The sequence below is a fragment of the Sphaerodactylus townsendi genome, linkage group LG06 (genome assembly GCF_021028975.2).
Source record: "Sphaerodactylus townsendi isolate TG3544 linkage group LG06, MPM_Stown_v2.3, whole genome shotgun sequence".
NCBI classification, from domain to species: Eukaryota; Metazoa; Chordata; class Lepidosauria; order Squamata; family Sphaerodactylidae; genus Sphaerodactylus; species Sphaerodactylus townsendi.
Window position 1 is genome coordinate 46,638,905 of NC_059430.1, and position 14,206 is coordinate 46,653,110.

At 43.0% G+C, this 14,206-nt stretch overlaps 1 protein-coding gene across 1 annotated transcript in view; it reads right to left on the minus strand.

Moving 5' to 3' along the window:
- Nucleotides 1-330: 330 nt before the first annotated feature.
- Nucleotides 331-14,206, minus strand: part of CFAP54 (cilia and flagella associated protein 54) — a 177,571-nt gene continuing 163,695 nt past the window's right edge. The window contains exons 67-70 of the mRNA XM_048500704.1: nucleotides 6,332-6,438; nucleotides 5,168-5,327; nucleotides 3,116-3,193; nucleotides 331-2,310 (exon numbers count right to left, since the gene is read on the minus strand). Of these exons, the coding sequence (XP_048356661.1) occupies nucleotides 2,191-2,310; nucleotides 3,116-3,193; nucleotides 5,168-5,327; nucleotides 6,332-6,438 (465 nt within the window). The 3' untranslated portion in view covers nucleotides 331-2,190. The remainder of the gene's footprint in view (nucleotides 2,311-3,115; nucleotides 3,194-5,167; nucleotides 5,328-6,331; nucleotides 6,439-14,206) is intronic.

The window sequence follows — 14,206 nt, forward strand, 5'->3', positions numbered from 1 at the left end:
ATCATATATACTTGTAAAATGATTTTAATAGTTGTAAACGGTACAATGCTGACAAGCTGTACAAAGCAAGCTTTTCTAAAATAGGGTTTTATTTAGTTGCTAATATATATTTTAATCCGAGTGATTTTAAGTAAGATGTACAATATTCCTGATAAGGTAATTTTAAACTGTCCCTTTCATAAACAATTATTGCAGCACCTTTCCAAAAGGGAGAAAGTGGCTTTTGGGGTGGGGGGTTATCCCTTTTATATTGAGAGTATCAGGTATTTATTGTTCTCTCAGGATCACCAAAGACAAGTAGAGGGAGTTTTATTTGTTTTTAACTGAATCTTGCGCTGAATCTTCTGTCAAACTGAATAGTCTGCTTTTTTTGCATCTGTTATGCATTTTTGCTGAATTAGTCCTATTTTAGACAAACAGTTTTCAAAAGAGACATCTTAATTTTTTTAAACTTAATGACCTATTAAAGAGAATCTCAAGCAGAGTGGAAGCCTCAAAACTAAGAGGGATTCTTGCAAAGGATCTGCCCATTTAATTTCCAATAGCAGTTTCCATGGAGCACAACTCCTTCTCGCATACATAAATATCAGAGCTAAGATCTATACAGTTTATCTAAAATGTAGGAAAGAAAACACTGTTTACATTTCTAAGTTACAAAATATCACTAAACAGCCTAGCACAAGAATGTTTTCAACCTCCCTGTACTAAACACTTGACTATTAGCCCAGTCCAGAGCACACGGCAGCCAGGGATGGCACTACTGCCTGTAAAGGGTTTTCAGGCAGCGTGAGGAGAAAAAAACCCAAGAAAATTCCCAGACTCCTGAAAATTAACCCTTCAAAAAAAGGACTTATGCCACACTTCTGGTGGCACATGTCTGTGGCTGAGGAGGGGGTTACCCAGGCTGAAAGCCAACTCCATCCCTGGGAACGCTCCAGTCCACTCCATGGTGCACTGACAGGCCTTGTGTGTTGGCAGAGCCATGAGATGGTGGAGTCTTCCAGGTTCAGGTACCATGGAAGTGTGCAGCATCTGCCTACTGACATAGGTACCCTCTCTGCCTGCGTGTTTGCCCCTTACATTAGTGGGGTGGGAACCTACATCAGCACAAGCCCATGCCACATCCTTAACTCCATTTCCTCCACCCTCTGGATTGGCCTATAAAATTGTTATTTTAATAATCTTAGCAGTTGTGTGAAATCATTGTGTAAGGACTACCATGTTAGCAAGTTTAAGTTGAGCTAATTAGATGCACCATGGAAATACCATAAGAGAAGTGGCAGACTAGGTCATAGCCCCCATAGAAACAATCTGGACTATGTTCAGCATAAAAAGGGAATATGGTACTCTAAAGCAGCAAATTATACTCACTACTGATGTACAGTTCTTTTACCTATCAATAACTGTTATGTCAGTCAAGGAACAGAAATCAGGTTACTCTGTATTGGAACCCTAGTGGAACTAACTAAATGTGAAGAATGCCAAAATCTCTGTATCTCTAGAGTATTGTAAGATTCTACTATTTTACTCTTCGTGATTGTCTCATTTTTAAAAAAAAAACTGAAATGTCCAACAATTAATGGTTGACATAGTCTAAAGTAAGTGGAAAAGACCTCTTTACAGATAATTCCAGTTGCTTTTAATCAAAAAACACAACAAAGGCAGCAAAAACTGAAAAGCAAAAACATCCGAAGTTTCAAAGATAATAAAAGAAATACAAGGAAATGCTTCAGTTCATGAAAAACTACTATATGACAGTATTTATAATTTAAGATTATTTACTTTTAAGCAGTTATGAGAAATGATAAAACAGTATTTTATTAGCTTTAAGGGAATCCAATCTAGTTTCTTTTGTAAATCTTGTAAAATTTCAATAGAAAAACATATTTTGGTTCTATTAAAACAGGTATCAGTGAAACTAACAGAATCATACAATTCATGAAGAACAATGCTTTAACCTTTTGCAATAATAAGAACATAGGAAAATTAAGACCAAAGAATACTGTTAAGCTGTAAAAAGCAATATTACATAATATTTTTACTGAAAGTATTGCTAAACATATTTTGTAAATTACAGAGGACAGTTTCCTATAACAGGCAATTTTTATCTATTTCATTAATACAAGATGTGACTCCAGAACCCCATCAAACTCCATTAAATGCACATTCATTTTCCTCTGGAAAGATCACTTAAGACAGCAAAGAAACTATCCAGTTGAAAATATTCCCTGCTGTTATCACACACCCATTAGCTGGATCAAATAATTTCCATAAATTGTTTATTGCTGTTAAAGATATGTCAAATGGGATCTGCAAAATAGGAGAGAAAAACCATGAACTAAGCAAAACAAACTGTCTTAACAGAATGAGAAATGTAAGTCTGTGGTGATGCTAGCAGCCCAAGACAGACCCTGGGAGTAATATTCTCACTGGTCAACAGCTAAAATGAGGGGAAGACTCATGCCTTAGGTAAATGAAAAATCTTAGAAGGAAATACCAGCAGGTTGTCAGGAAGGTATCAGTGGAAAACAGAGGCTGAAAAGGACATCAACAATGCAGTCATTACCAGAGCATGAGAAAATATTTCTCTAGAAACCTGTTCCTCCTGCACTGGTTACCACAACACCAGCCTAACTTGAGAATGGTCAGGAAACTATCCAATAAGTAATGTTGTCTACATTTTCCATACTTCAGGATCAGAAAAGGAATATTTACTTTCTCTAGACAACAATGACCTGGAGGAAGAACATATTGTGCAGTAAGCAACTCCCATGGCAAAGCCATGAGGGATGTGTTTAAGTTATAGAAAGGACAGAAAATGTCAATTTTTAAAAAGTTTTAGGAAAAACACAAAGCACATCATCCCAGGATCTTCACTGAAGTACTATATCAAATTTACATGGTGAACATAATTTATTTCATTTTCTACTGTGTGCCTAAAGAAGAGCAATAATACTTCAGGCTATAATGAAATGGACTAAATATGCCAATAAAAGTAATTTTGCAAATTTTAGATGTGGATGTATGTATTTTTAAAAACTTATTGCAATTAAAAAATACTATGTAAGTCATATACAGTTTGGTGAAACATGTTTTTACAAGCTCAATAACTTACCTCACTGATTGGGGTTGGCTGATTTGAACCCACAGAGAGCAAATATTTGATTTCTGATAAACACTGCTTGACCATTTCCTGAATGTAGTAAAGGAAGGGAACAAATGCAATTATTAAACGATTTTGAACTACAGTATTTCAAGGATTCTTATTTTTCTTCTGCCAAATTCAAAGTGTCTGGGTCATTAACCTTTAGCTGCTGAGGACACAGTCCCATGGGCCGTTTCATACCACTGCAGTACTGTTTCCCACAGCAGTCTAATTGCACAGCTTTGCCATATCCCATCCTAGCCATCTGAATCATGGTGCAGCAAATCTAGACTAGGATATGATTACTCAGTTAATAAGAAAAATGTGTATAAAATTCCACAGTGAACCAACACAGCATCAAAAAGTAGTGCTATCTTATATTTAAACCTAATGTCCAATACATCTGATTGATTTTGCATTTCAAGCCACTCAAGATACAGCTTTTCAGTAATGAAAGCAGTTAACTATTGTCTGTGCTGTCATAATATCCATCAGGAGAAATGACAGCATGTGCATCATTAATCATTTATTATAATAGATACAGGAGAACAACTGTCACCTGATAAAGGTCTCCTACTTTGAAAATAAGTGTCTGCTTCGTCTTGGCATTCATCAAGCAGCAGTTATGCAGCAATACTGCACATCACAGAAAGGTCTGGGCTGTCTCTTGATTTCTTTGGTAACAAAACTTTATTCAATCTTGTTAATAAAGCTACAAAAATGGTGCTGACGAAAATATTAAAATAAGACAGCCTATGTGGCTTTCATGCCATATTTGTTTTTAGAAACACGTGGCCATCTCATTCCAAAGCAGGTAAACAGTTTTTCAAATGCAGTGAAAAATAATACAGATTTGAATAAATTGGGGTTGTTAAATACAGCTCAAGCTACAGACCTTCAGGGAACTAGATGGCGAATAGACTCTCCAATCTTGATTTGCATACAGCTGCCCACAGCCCCATCTTGATGTGGATACAAAGACCTACAGTCTATCAGAGTCCTGCAGCTAGCATTTTTGCCAGCATCTTTTTTATCCCACCCTACATCTATTCATCTATTTCTCTAATGTGGACAAATCTACAGATACCAAAATCCGCAAGTTGGGTCCAAAATGACAGAAAATAGATTCTTCTCCAAACTGAGAGGAATCCCAAGATTGGCAGCCAAGGAGTCATGATGTGTCCAGCAAGAGGGTACGTAGGGGAGATGTGAAGAGGGAAAGAAGCAAAGCAGGGGAGGGATGTACCCTCTTCACAAGTTTCTTGCAGATCTTTTCTTGTCTTTAACAGGATACTGACAATGGGTACATATTGAAATAATTAAATGTACTTTTCTACAATGTACTTTTTATTGAATCTGAATAGGATAAGCATTTTAGGAAAATTCTTGTTATTAGTTTTCAAGTAGTTCTGTTTTCTAGCCACCATGAGACAAATCTGCAGATGAATTCAGAATGAAACATATTTATTAAAATATTTAGATCCTACCTTTCACTTGTGGGTCAAAGCACTTTACAATTTTAAATTAGAACCATTCATTATACATCACAGTCCAATTACCCACCCACACCCCCACTCCAAGAAGATGCCTGTAGTTCAAATCCCACTAAAAAGCCCTAGCAAAACCTTACAAAAACCTTTAAAGACAGCGCCCTCACCACCTCCTCAGAGAACCCATTCTTGAGCTCACTCAACACTCAAGGAAACATGTGAAGATCAAGGGCATTGCCAGGGTTAACAGTCCACTGGAGTGTAAGGTTCAAAATTGGAGGCCTCCCTGAAAATGAAGGACTCTGGCAATGTAGGGCAACCTATACTACTTATGTTAACAAATACAAAGGGAGGAACAAATAAGCAAACAGAAGATTGTTAAGGTTCTTAAGACTGGTTAATTTTGCCTTGAAGCAGATAAAAGTTGTCATCTATGGGTTTCTAGGTTTTTTCCTAATTTTCAAATACTCTAGGAAAAAAATAAATGCTACATATTGTGTCCAAGGACTGAGCATTGACTGCACGTATGTACCTCTGTTTTTTTATCAATCACTGCTCCTAAGATAATACTGCCGGATTCTGGTAAAAGAACATGCTGCGTTCCACTTTTTAGATGAGACATTGTGGTTGAGTGCATTAACATTTCAATGTTTTGCTTCAGATTAGACAACTTTTCACGCACAGCAACAACACTATAAGAATAGAATATTGTTAGTACTCTAGAACGATATTCTAAATATTATACAGATTTGAAATAAAATTTATTTAATTGAGTAATACTATCAGAGCCTTTAGGCTTCCTCCTTTTCATTGCTTTCTGTATTAGGATGATTTCCTTACAAGTTCTTCACAAGCAGTGTGGATGAAATTGCTGTTCCATAGGTTAAGTCCATGGTGCTGGAGTAATAATTAAAGCTCACGATTATTTGGGCAAACCTCTCCTTATTTAAAATTATTTATTTACTCCAGTGTAGGATGTTAAGGGTCAGCTGCTTTTTTCTTTCAATCAAGATTAGGTTTCTCTTTAGACAATCTCTGGATGTTTCCATAGAAGGGCTCTTGTACTGGAATGGCAATATTCCTTCATCTGGTTTTCTAGCAACTCATCCACTTTAGCCTCACAGATGTTACTTATTACATTACTGCATTGCAATTAGATACCTTTCAGTTTTTCTGACACCTAATATCGAGTTTATTTCTTTGTTCTGTTTTATTTCATGTCACTACTCCTAATTTTGCCCACTCTACAGCAATGGCAATTGACAATTTCCCCCACTCTACATAATTTTGCCCACTCTACAGCCATGACAATTGATCTCCCTTTTGGATACCTTCTGGTTAGGATCCAAGGAGCTATGAAGGATATCTTACAGCGTATTTATTGTGTCTACCCAACTCATTCCATCCAACTGAATCCCTTTCGCCCTCAAAAAGCCAAACCTAAAAGTCAAAAAGTAATAAACACAACAACATGGTGGGCATGTGGTGACCCCTTTGCATATGCAGAAGTGCTTTCCATGTGTACATGGAGCTCTGGATTCCAGCCATTTTTTTAAAAAAACACTAATAAACAGTTATTACATCAATACAGTTTAACAAAAGTATTATACAACAGTTCACAGCAAGTATATCAAAGAATGTTCTGGCATTTACAGTAAAACATGCAACAAAGACTGAAAAAGCTGGACAAAGTTACCTGTTCAGTGGAATCCACAGATAACCACAAAACACATTGTCCGAATGGAAACTTGTGATGCTGATAATTTTGACTGGTTTTATATTGTAAGCATAGACAAACAAAACCTATAAGGGGTGGGTGGGAGAGAAAACACACACAATATCAAACACTTGCTGATTTTTATATCTTGTTTTATCACACTTCTGTATGCTGCAATTAAAGGGCTAAAAGAAATTAACTTGTTGAAGTATTACTGAAATATATAAGTAGCTGCCAGCTTGCTGCATTACTGGTTGCACAACTGAATGTGGAAAGCAGTATCTAAAGCCATAGTCCAGATTTTCCCCATTACCACTGGAAGTCTTTGGGCCCTGTTGCTTCCTTGCCCATCTGCAGTCATTGGTGGAAGGGAGGAACTTTGCATAGAACAGAATCTGGATCATCAAGGAACCATTCCTGAGAATCTCACTTTAGTTTATTGTCCCTTTCAACAGCATTACTCCAAAAACAGCTTGTGTCATGAATATGGAGCAGATCTTTAAAGCTGATGATATTTAATAATATACTTGGATCCCCATGTAATTGATTAACTGTATAGAGTACCAAAATATTGTAACAAATTCATCATTCTCTGGTTTTACATAAAGCATATTACTTCAAATGCATTCCATAAAATAAGCCAACTGTAGTCAATAGCCTTTGCTTGTATAGAAGTGGGCTGTCATGTGAGCATGCTTTGAACCATTTGTTCTCCCTTACACTGATTTCTTCATATGCATAATCTTTGCAATATGAACCAGTGTGATAATAGCAAATCATTATATTGCTACATTTCTGCACATTCCCTGTTAGAAAGTGTTCTGCAAAGCAGTGTACTGGCATTGCCAACCCAGACACAATAGAAATTGCAAATCTAAGGGGGATCATCAGTAATTTATACCAGCACACTTGTGCAAGGCACTGGTAATGCTCTAAAACTCAGAGCTCTAGATGTGGTTCTGAGTGCCACAAACGCCCAGTTTTACAGCATCTTGCTACCTAAACTATTGTAAGATTGCAGATGTATGGCTTCAAAAAATAAAGGTTTCAAAAAAAAGCGCACCAGGACTTACCCTGGGCGCCATTGCGGCAGGGGAGGAAGGAGCGATCGGCTCACCTCCCTATTGGATCGACGGGTCACGTGACGGGGTGGGAACCGTCACATGACGAGGGAGCCGGGCAGGCTATTTAAGCCCATGCCCGGTTCAGCCCAGCCTCCTTACAAGGCTGCCGGCAAGCGGAGCGGTTGCTCCAGCTTGCAGCTGGTTAGGCCCGAGGCATCGCTCGGGCCTGGGAACAGCACGGGCGGGCCTTGAGGAGTGGGGGGGGGGGTAGCTCCAGGCGGCAGAGCAAGGTCTCCTGGCACCCTAGACAGCCAGACAACGATCGCTCAGATCGAGGCTGGTGGGGGCGGGAAGGCTCTGTTAGCGGCAGATTTGCTGCTTGTTGGCCAGCGGCATTGACTGGGGCCTTTTAAAAATCGGCAGGCCACCTCCTGGAGGTGGGTGAGTTCCCAGGGATGTGGGTCCCGGTCCAGTTCGAGATGTTGCGGCAGGAGAAGCGGCTGCGTGCCGCGGATGCCTCAGCAGCCGGGCCGGGATTTGGAAATGACTCACGGCCAGCCACGTTGAGTGCAATGGGAGGAGGTGGGGCGAGCGGCCGCCGCTCCATAACCCAATTCAGACTAGTCTCCGCTCAGCATTTTACGAGGAGAGCTTCAGGAGAGGGTCCAATGGTGGGGCGGGTGAGTCGCCCGCCCCCCGCCACAAAGGAATGTGAAGCCCAAGGCAGAGGCAGGGCGCCCGTTGTAATATCAGCAGAGGGGTGGCGGTGGCCATTCTGAGCTCCTGGTTGCCAGGCAGATTACAGGGGCCATGTTAGGTCCCCGCTGCTGGGCAGTTTTACTGCCTATTAGTTTTCAGTCTTAGTATAGTTAGATGTTGTAGATCCACGGTTATTCATAGTTAGTTACTGAGGGTTTACAGTATATTCAGCATTCACAGTTGTCAGGCAGTCACGGCAGTGAGTGTGGGTTTATAATCAGGGGCTGAGGTTCTGCCAAAATCAAGGCCTTTAGTTATCCCTCATCCTCTCCTGTTTCGGGCCTATTCTACACTGAAGAGGCAGTGAATGAATTTCAGCATTGACAATGCTCTAAGTTAGCCTTGCAGGCCTCCTGGAAGCTGTAAAGGCTTTGCAGACCCAAAGAGGCCTGTAAGGGCCCAGCTGGCCCATGAAGGCCTAGGAGGACCTGGCAGGCCTCTGGAGGATTTGGAGGCCTTGCAGACCCCATTGAGGCCTAAAAATAATATTAATAAAAGGCTTTGCAGGCCCATAAAGGCTTTGGGTCTTAGAAGGGGCCAATTGGGTGGCCAGCTGAGCACAAAGATTCCTTATTAGTGTATTGTTTATCCATGTTTAATTCATAAGTTTGTGATTCACCACATTTGTGCACAGTATCTCAGTAATTAAGATAGCTTTTACTGATATGAACAGATCTGCTTGTGATCCAGCCAGCACAGATCGAACAAAAGGCACATACTCGCACTTTCTAAAGACAGGTAAAATGTGGGTATGGTCAGGGAGACGTTTGGAATCAGAGTGGGACAAAACATCAGGAACATTCAGGTAACACCAGTTATGACTAATTTCTCATACCTTTGATTATGGCAGTTTGGTGGCTGGCATAGATGGTTCCCATGTAAGGGCTACTGTTTTGGGGAAGGGAGCAACTGCTCCCAGCACAAATTTTTTCCATGTATGTTTCCATTATGGATAAGAGAAGCAAAGGTGCTTTTTGGTGGTCATTATGCTAGTCAATACAGTTTAGAAATCTAATGCTGGCACCTTGCAATGTTCTGTATGTGAGAGAAAACTATTGCAACTGAAGTAAAGGGTTTGGAATCCATATCTTGGGGGTATCCTGCAATAAGTCCAGTTACTCAGAAGGTTTTGGCTGAGATAGCAAAGGGCTATGGTAAGGCTGTTATTATCAGCAAAGCTTAGAAAGTGTTTATTGGGAGTCTTACATAAAAGCTGACTGAAGTGGCACGTTAAATGGGGGAGTCCAATCTAAACATTTGGTTTCCTTGGTAAGTGCAGGTCTTCAATTCAGCACTTTGGAAAACTAGGGCATTTAACTATTCAGCATGTATACATAATAATGGGTGCAGAATTTCTTGTTTATGATTATATACTGCGCCCAAAAACTACCATTTTCCCCTGGAGATCTATGTGATATGGATAAATCCAGGGTGGTGAGGTATGCAGAATTTAGTAGGGGGCTTTGCAAACATTCTAACTGTTGGGTCAAAGGTCTGCAACTTTGGTTCAAGAGTCTAACTGCTTCACATATGAAATAAGGGTCAAACGCTTAGCTGGGGAAAGAGAAGCTGCGCTTAAGCAATAAGAAGGGAGGGGGTCAGCAGAGTAACGGGCAAGGAAAAGGAGAAGTGGGAATGGACTTGTGTGGGTGTAAGATACGGAAAGGACAGTTGCTTAAGTGTACCCGTGTTCAATGTACTGGAACACTGGTTACTCAACTATATTGCTTAACTAACTGCAAGCTGGCAGGGGCAAAAGGGGAAATGCGCTTATAGAATTCTAGGGGATTTTGTGGGTGGGATAGGCATGTGATAAAGGCATGGTATAGCCTTATGGGGGTGGGTTTGAACACGTGAAAACTGTATGCGTCTGCCTTTTTAGGAGATTGTGAGCCTCTGGGTCAGTCTGGATAACTCCTGATTGGACAGATTGACACAGAGTGACAGAGCAGGGGCCTTAAATTGAGCTGTTGCTACGACACAGACCTCAGGATGACCAACGCCCTTGGGTGCGGTTATCCTCCACATCTATAGACGTGAATAAATGCTACTTGATTGCCAACTGATCGGTTTGTGAGTATTGACTGGGAATATATTGAAATAATTCTCATAACATATGTACATGGCCACCTTTATTAAATGCTTTGATAGAATCAGAAGGAAATTGGCTGGGCTATTTTGATAACACTTTGATGAGATAGGGGATAGAATTGTGGTTCTCAATAATCAACATAACAGCCCTGCAGGGCATCCCCTGTCTTTGGAATGCCCAGTTGGTGGCTTATGGAAAATCTCTAGGTGGTTTATTACATGGGCAGACCATGTTAAGTACACCTATGGTAAGATGACAGGTCTCTCCTGATGGGCCCTTGGTGGACTGGTAAATGGTAGTTGAGATGGCAAAGGAATTGCCTGCATTTTCCTGGCACCATAGTACTGTCTATTTCTTTACCAGAGCTATTTCCATCTAATGTTGGGCAAGAGTCTCAGGGATTGTTCCCAGCTGGAAGGAAAACTTTCTGCTTCCTGCCAAAGGGCAGAGAGATGTAACACTGGTATTCAATGTTACTGTGTGGTTCTTTTGGCCCTAGGTTATATTATCACATTTGTCAGAGGCCTTGAGCCCAAGACAAGTGACAGGAAGGTTTGAATAACTGAGTGATTAATAATAATTAATAATAATGATAATTCCAAAGATGTGAAGATTTATAGACACATAGCCAGCTATCTTGACATTGATTATTCATTATGCCCAGAGCTGGCTGACCAAACCAGGCCAACTCTGGTTGGGCATATTCCTTGCTGATAAAGCCAATTGCACATGGTTCAATATTGACATTATACCTTGAACAAATCCATCAGAAGCAATCATCCCTCTGTGCCTATTAAGCGACAATGAGGGTTTTATCACAAGTTGTCGGACTTGGCACAAATGAGATTTAATTTCTTGCCTCATGCTCTCATATGTGGTACAGGTGCAGTCTTAAGCAAGTAGTAAGGGTTTCTTAATCTTTTCTACTTGATTTCATGTTCACTTCTAGTGCTCAGGTAGGATTGTTGATATTGACGGTTGACAGGGTTCCCCCACGTTGCCAAGTTTTGTGCCCAGGGTTTTCTTTTAAGAGGAACGTGTCTTCACTGGATTTTCCACAGGATGTATAGGGACAAGTGTTGTTTATGGGTTTGAATTCAAGCGGCTCATAGATATGCTTTCCCGTTAGAGCACCCAAATGTGTCGGCAGGGTCATAGCGCTGTAAAGGGCTTTTAGGCCCAGCTTGCACAATCCATGGGCGACCATACGGCTTTTGGCTATCATAGCCATACGGCTATGGCACTGCAAATAATAACGTTAGATCCTAGCGTGGCATGGGCAGTTGTCAGACAATCCAGCCACTTTGGCAAAGGTTGGGCGCTTAGCCCAGGAGTTGGTGTCATTATGAGAACTAATTGGCATTTCTTTTAAGGCTGGTCTTTTCCAGGTATCACCACGGATATTGCCAACAGTTTAATTCGTCACCAGATGGACTGTTCCTGCTCCCTGGCCCCCAAGGCAACTGGCAGTCAGAGGTATTTCCAGATCAGCCGTGAGACCGGGGCAGCACTTGACCATGGATGGAGTCCTCCAGTCTTTAGTGGTGGGCGATTTACTTGATCTTGCTTGGCCAGGAGGCTTCTTCCGGCGTTAGGGGACTCCTTCAGGTCTTCCCTGTCAGTACTTGACTATTGGATTCCAGTGGGTTTCAGGCTTCCCCTCTCTGTTCCGTGGTACCGAGAGGTAGCGCCTTTTAAAAATGTGAAGGACCACAGGCCATTTACCTTGCCGATGTGTCATTGGTGATGACAATCTGGCGATCTGGCTGGCCAGTTCCAAACTGCCCAGCCTGACAGAGGGACAACTTTTAACCACACGGAGCCAGCATGGTTTAGTGGTTAAGGTGTGGGACTAGAACTTGGGAATAATCATGTGGGAATCCCCACTGGCACCATGGAAGCTTTCTGGGCCAGTCACACACTTTGGGCCAGTCACACACCTTGGGCCAGTCACACACTTTGACTCAGCTTAGAGTATCGGGGTGACATGAAGGCAGGCAGTGGCAAACCATCTCTGAGACCCAGTGTGGGGCTGTGTTAAAGAGAGGTGGATGATAATCTAGTGAACTGGTTTAAACCCACACCACAGGGCCTTCATGCCCAGTCACTTAGGCTGCGGTCGTCCTAGCTTAGCAGCCAGCAATTTCAGTCACTTTCTCTCACCGGGATGGGTTTCCCCTGTTTAGATGGAAGTTGTTCTGTGCTATTACTCTGAGTGGTGGCTTGGGATTTACCACCAGGGATTCCGGACCAGATTCCTGCTGCATAAGAGCTGCTGTGGCAGTGGCGGAGGACAGTCACCCCTGAGCGAATTTTGACAGTCAGACATGGGTGTCGTTAGTTAACAAGGCGAATGTTCAGCCTCAATTTTCTCTAATTTATTTACCTAGTCTCGTTGAGCCAGTCAACTGGAGTAGGGATCGGTGGACACAGCTCGGACCATTGGGCTGGTTGGTTTGCCTCATCGATCCAGAGGAAGTGGAGCATCGGTGGGGACTCATCGTTATGCTAGCTGGTTCGGTCAACATGGTTTGCGATGGGATGTGCTGCCGCCGCTGCTCTATGAGGAAGTTTCCTGATGTGGTTCACCGCTTGCCACAGCTCCACATCATCATCCCTGCTCAGAGGGGCATTGGCTGTCAGGCTAGTTGTTTACAGCTTGGAGAGCTGCATCGGCAGCTTCATTGGCCAGAAAATATGGTTATGCCTATCACATAGGCGGGCATAGTGGAGTGCTATCAGCCCTAGTACAAGGGAGCCTAGCACAAAAGTGCACTCTAGCTCGATCCTGCTAGCTATCTGGGGCTAAGCAGGGGAGGCCCTGGTTCTCAGTCAATAGCCGTAAACTGGGCCAGGTTTATGAGATGCAAGGACACAGCCAAGTGGTTTGGGAGTCATGCGGTGAGGTTATTCTGCAGGTTGAAGCCTCAAATTACCAGACAGCATAATTTTGCCTTGTTGACGCTCACCTGTCCAAGTTGAGCGGAGAGGTGTGGTGACACGCCATGAAAGACGCATTATTGCAGTAGCTATGGTCTTCAGAAGTGAGACCTGCAAGGCCGCAGCCCAAGTGGTACGGGATATGAGTGGTGAGTTTATCCCACAGTCTGAAATATCCCTTGCGCAGGAGGCGCAATTCGGGCCAGATGGAGTTCACCTGTCCGAGTGGGGTCGGACATTTGGCTATACACCATGAGATATGCTCTATTGCAGTGGCTGGGCGGCACACAATAGGCTGGTGGCTCCGGGCTCAGGAAGCTGGGGCGGGAGCGGCTTGCTGCAGCTCAGTGGCGGATTCAGGGCATAGGGGCACATCCTTTAAGGGAAGCAGGCTTGCATGCCAGACCTCCCTAGGCGGGGGCCTCAATAAGAGGGCTGGGGGTAGGGCTGGGCTTGAGGATGCACGCCTGGAAGCCCTGTTTCAAGCTCGCTACCCCTGGCAGGAGGGGGTGTCACAAATGGGTAGGCGCCCAAGTGACATCTAGTAACCTTCTGTCCCGGTGCCGGGGTTCAGCGGTGCGCTGCCCAAAGGGCCAGGGGTCAGCTGTGAAGCTGAAAGTGACCAGGTTCAGCGGTTCGCTGCCTGGTGGCCAGGATGTGCCCCGATATGCCTGCCCAGCTTCCAAAAAGAGTTATGCATTATTTGTTAATAAACCGGGCTGCGGCCATCTCTTTTCCAACGAATTTAAGTGTGTGTTTGGTTTGTGAGGGAAGCGGAATCCGCACATCTGCACGCAAAAAGCAGACCAGGACTTACCCTGGGCGCCATTGCGGCAGGGGAGGAAGGAGCAATCGGCTCACCTCCCTATTGGATCGACGGGTCACGTGACGGGGGTGGGAACCGTCACATGACGAGGGAGCCGGGCAGGCTATTTAAGCCCATGTCCGTTTCAGCCCAGCCTCCTTACAAGGCTGCCGGCAAGCGGAACCCACCCTCCC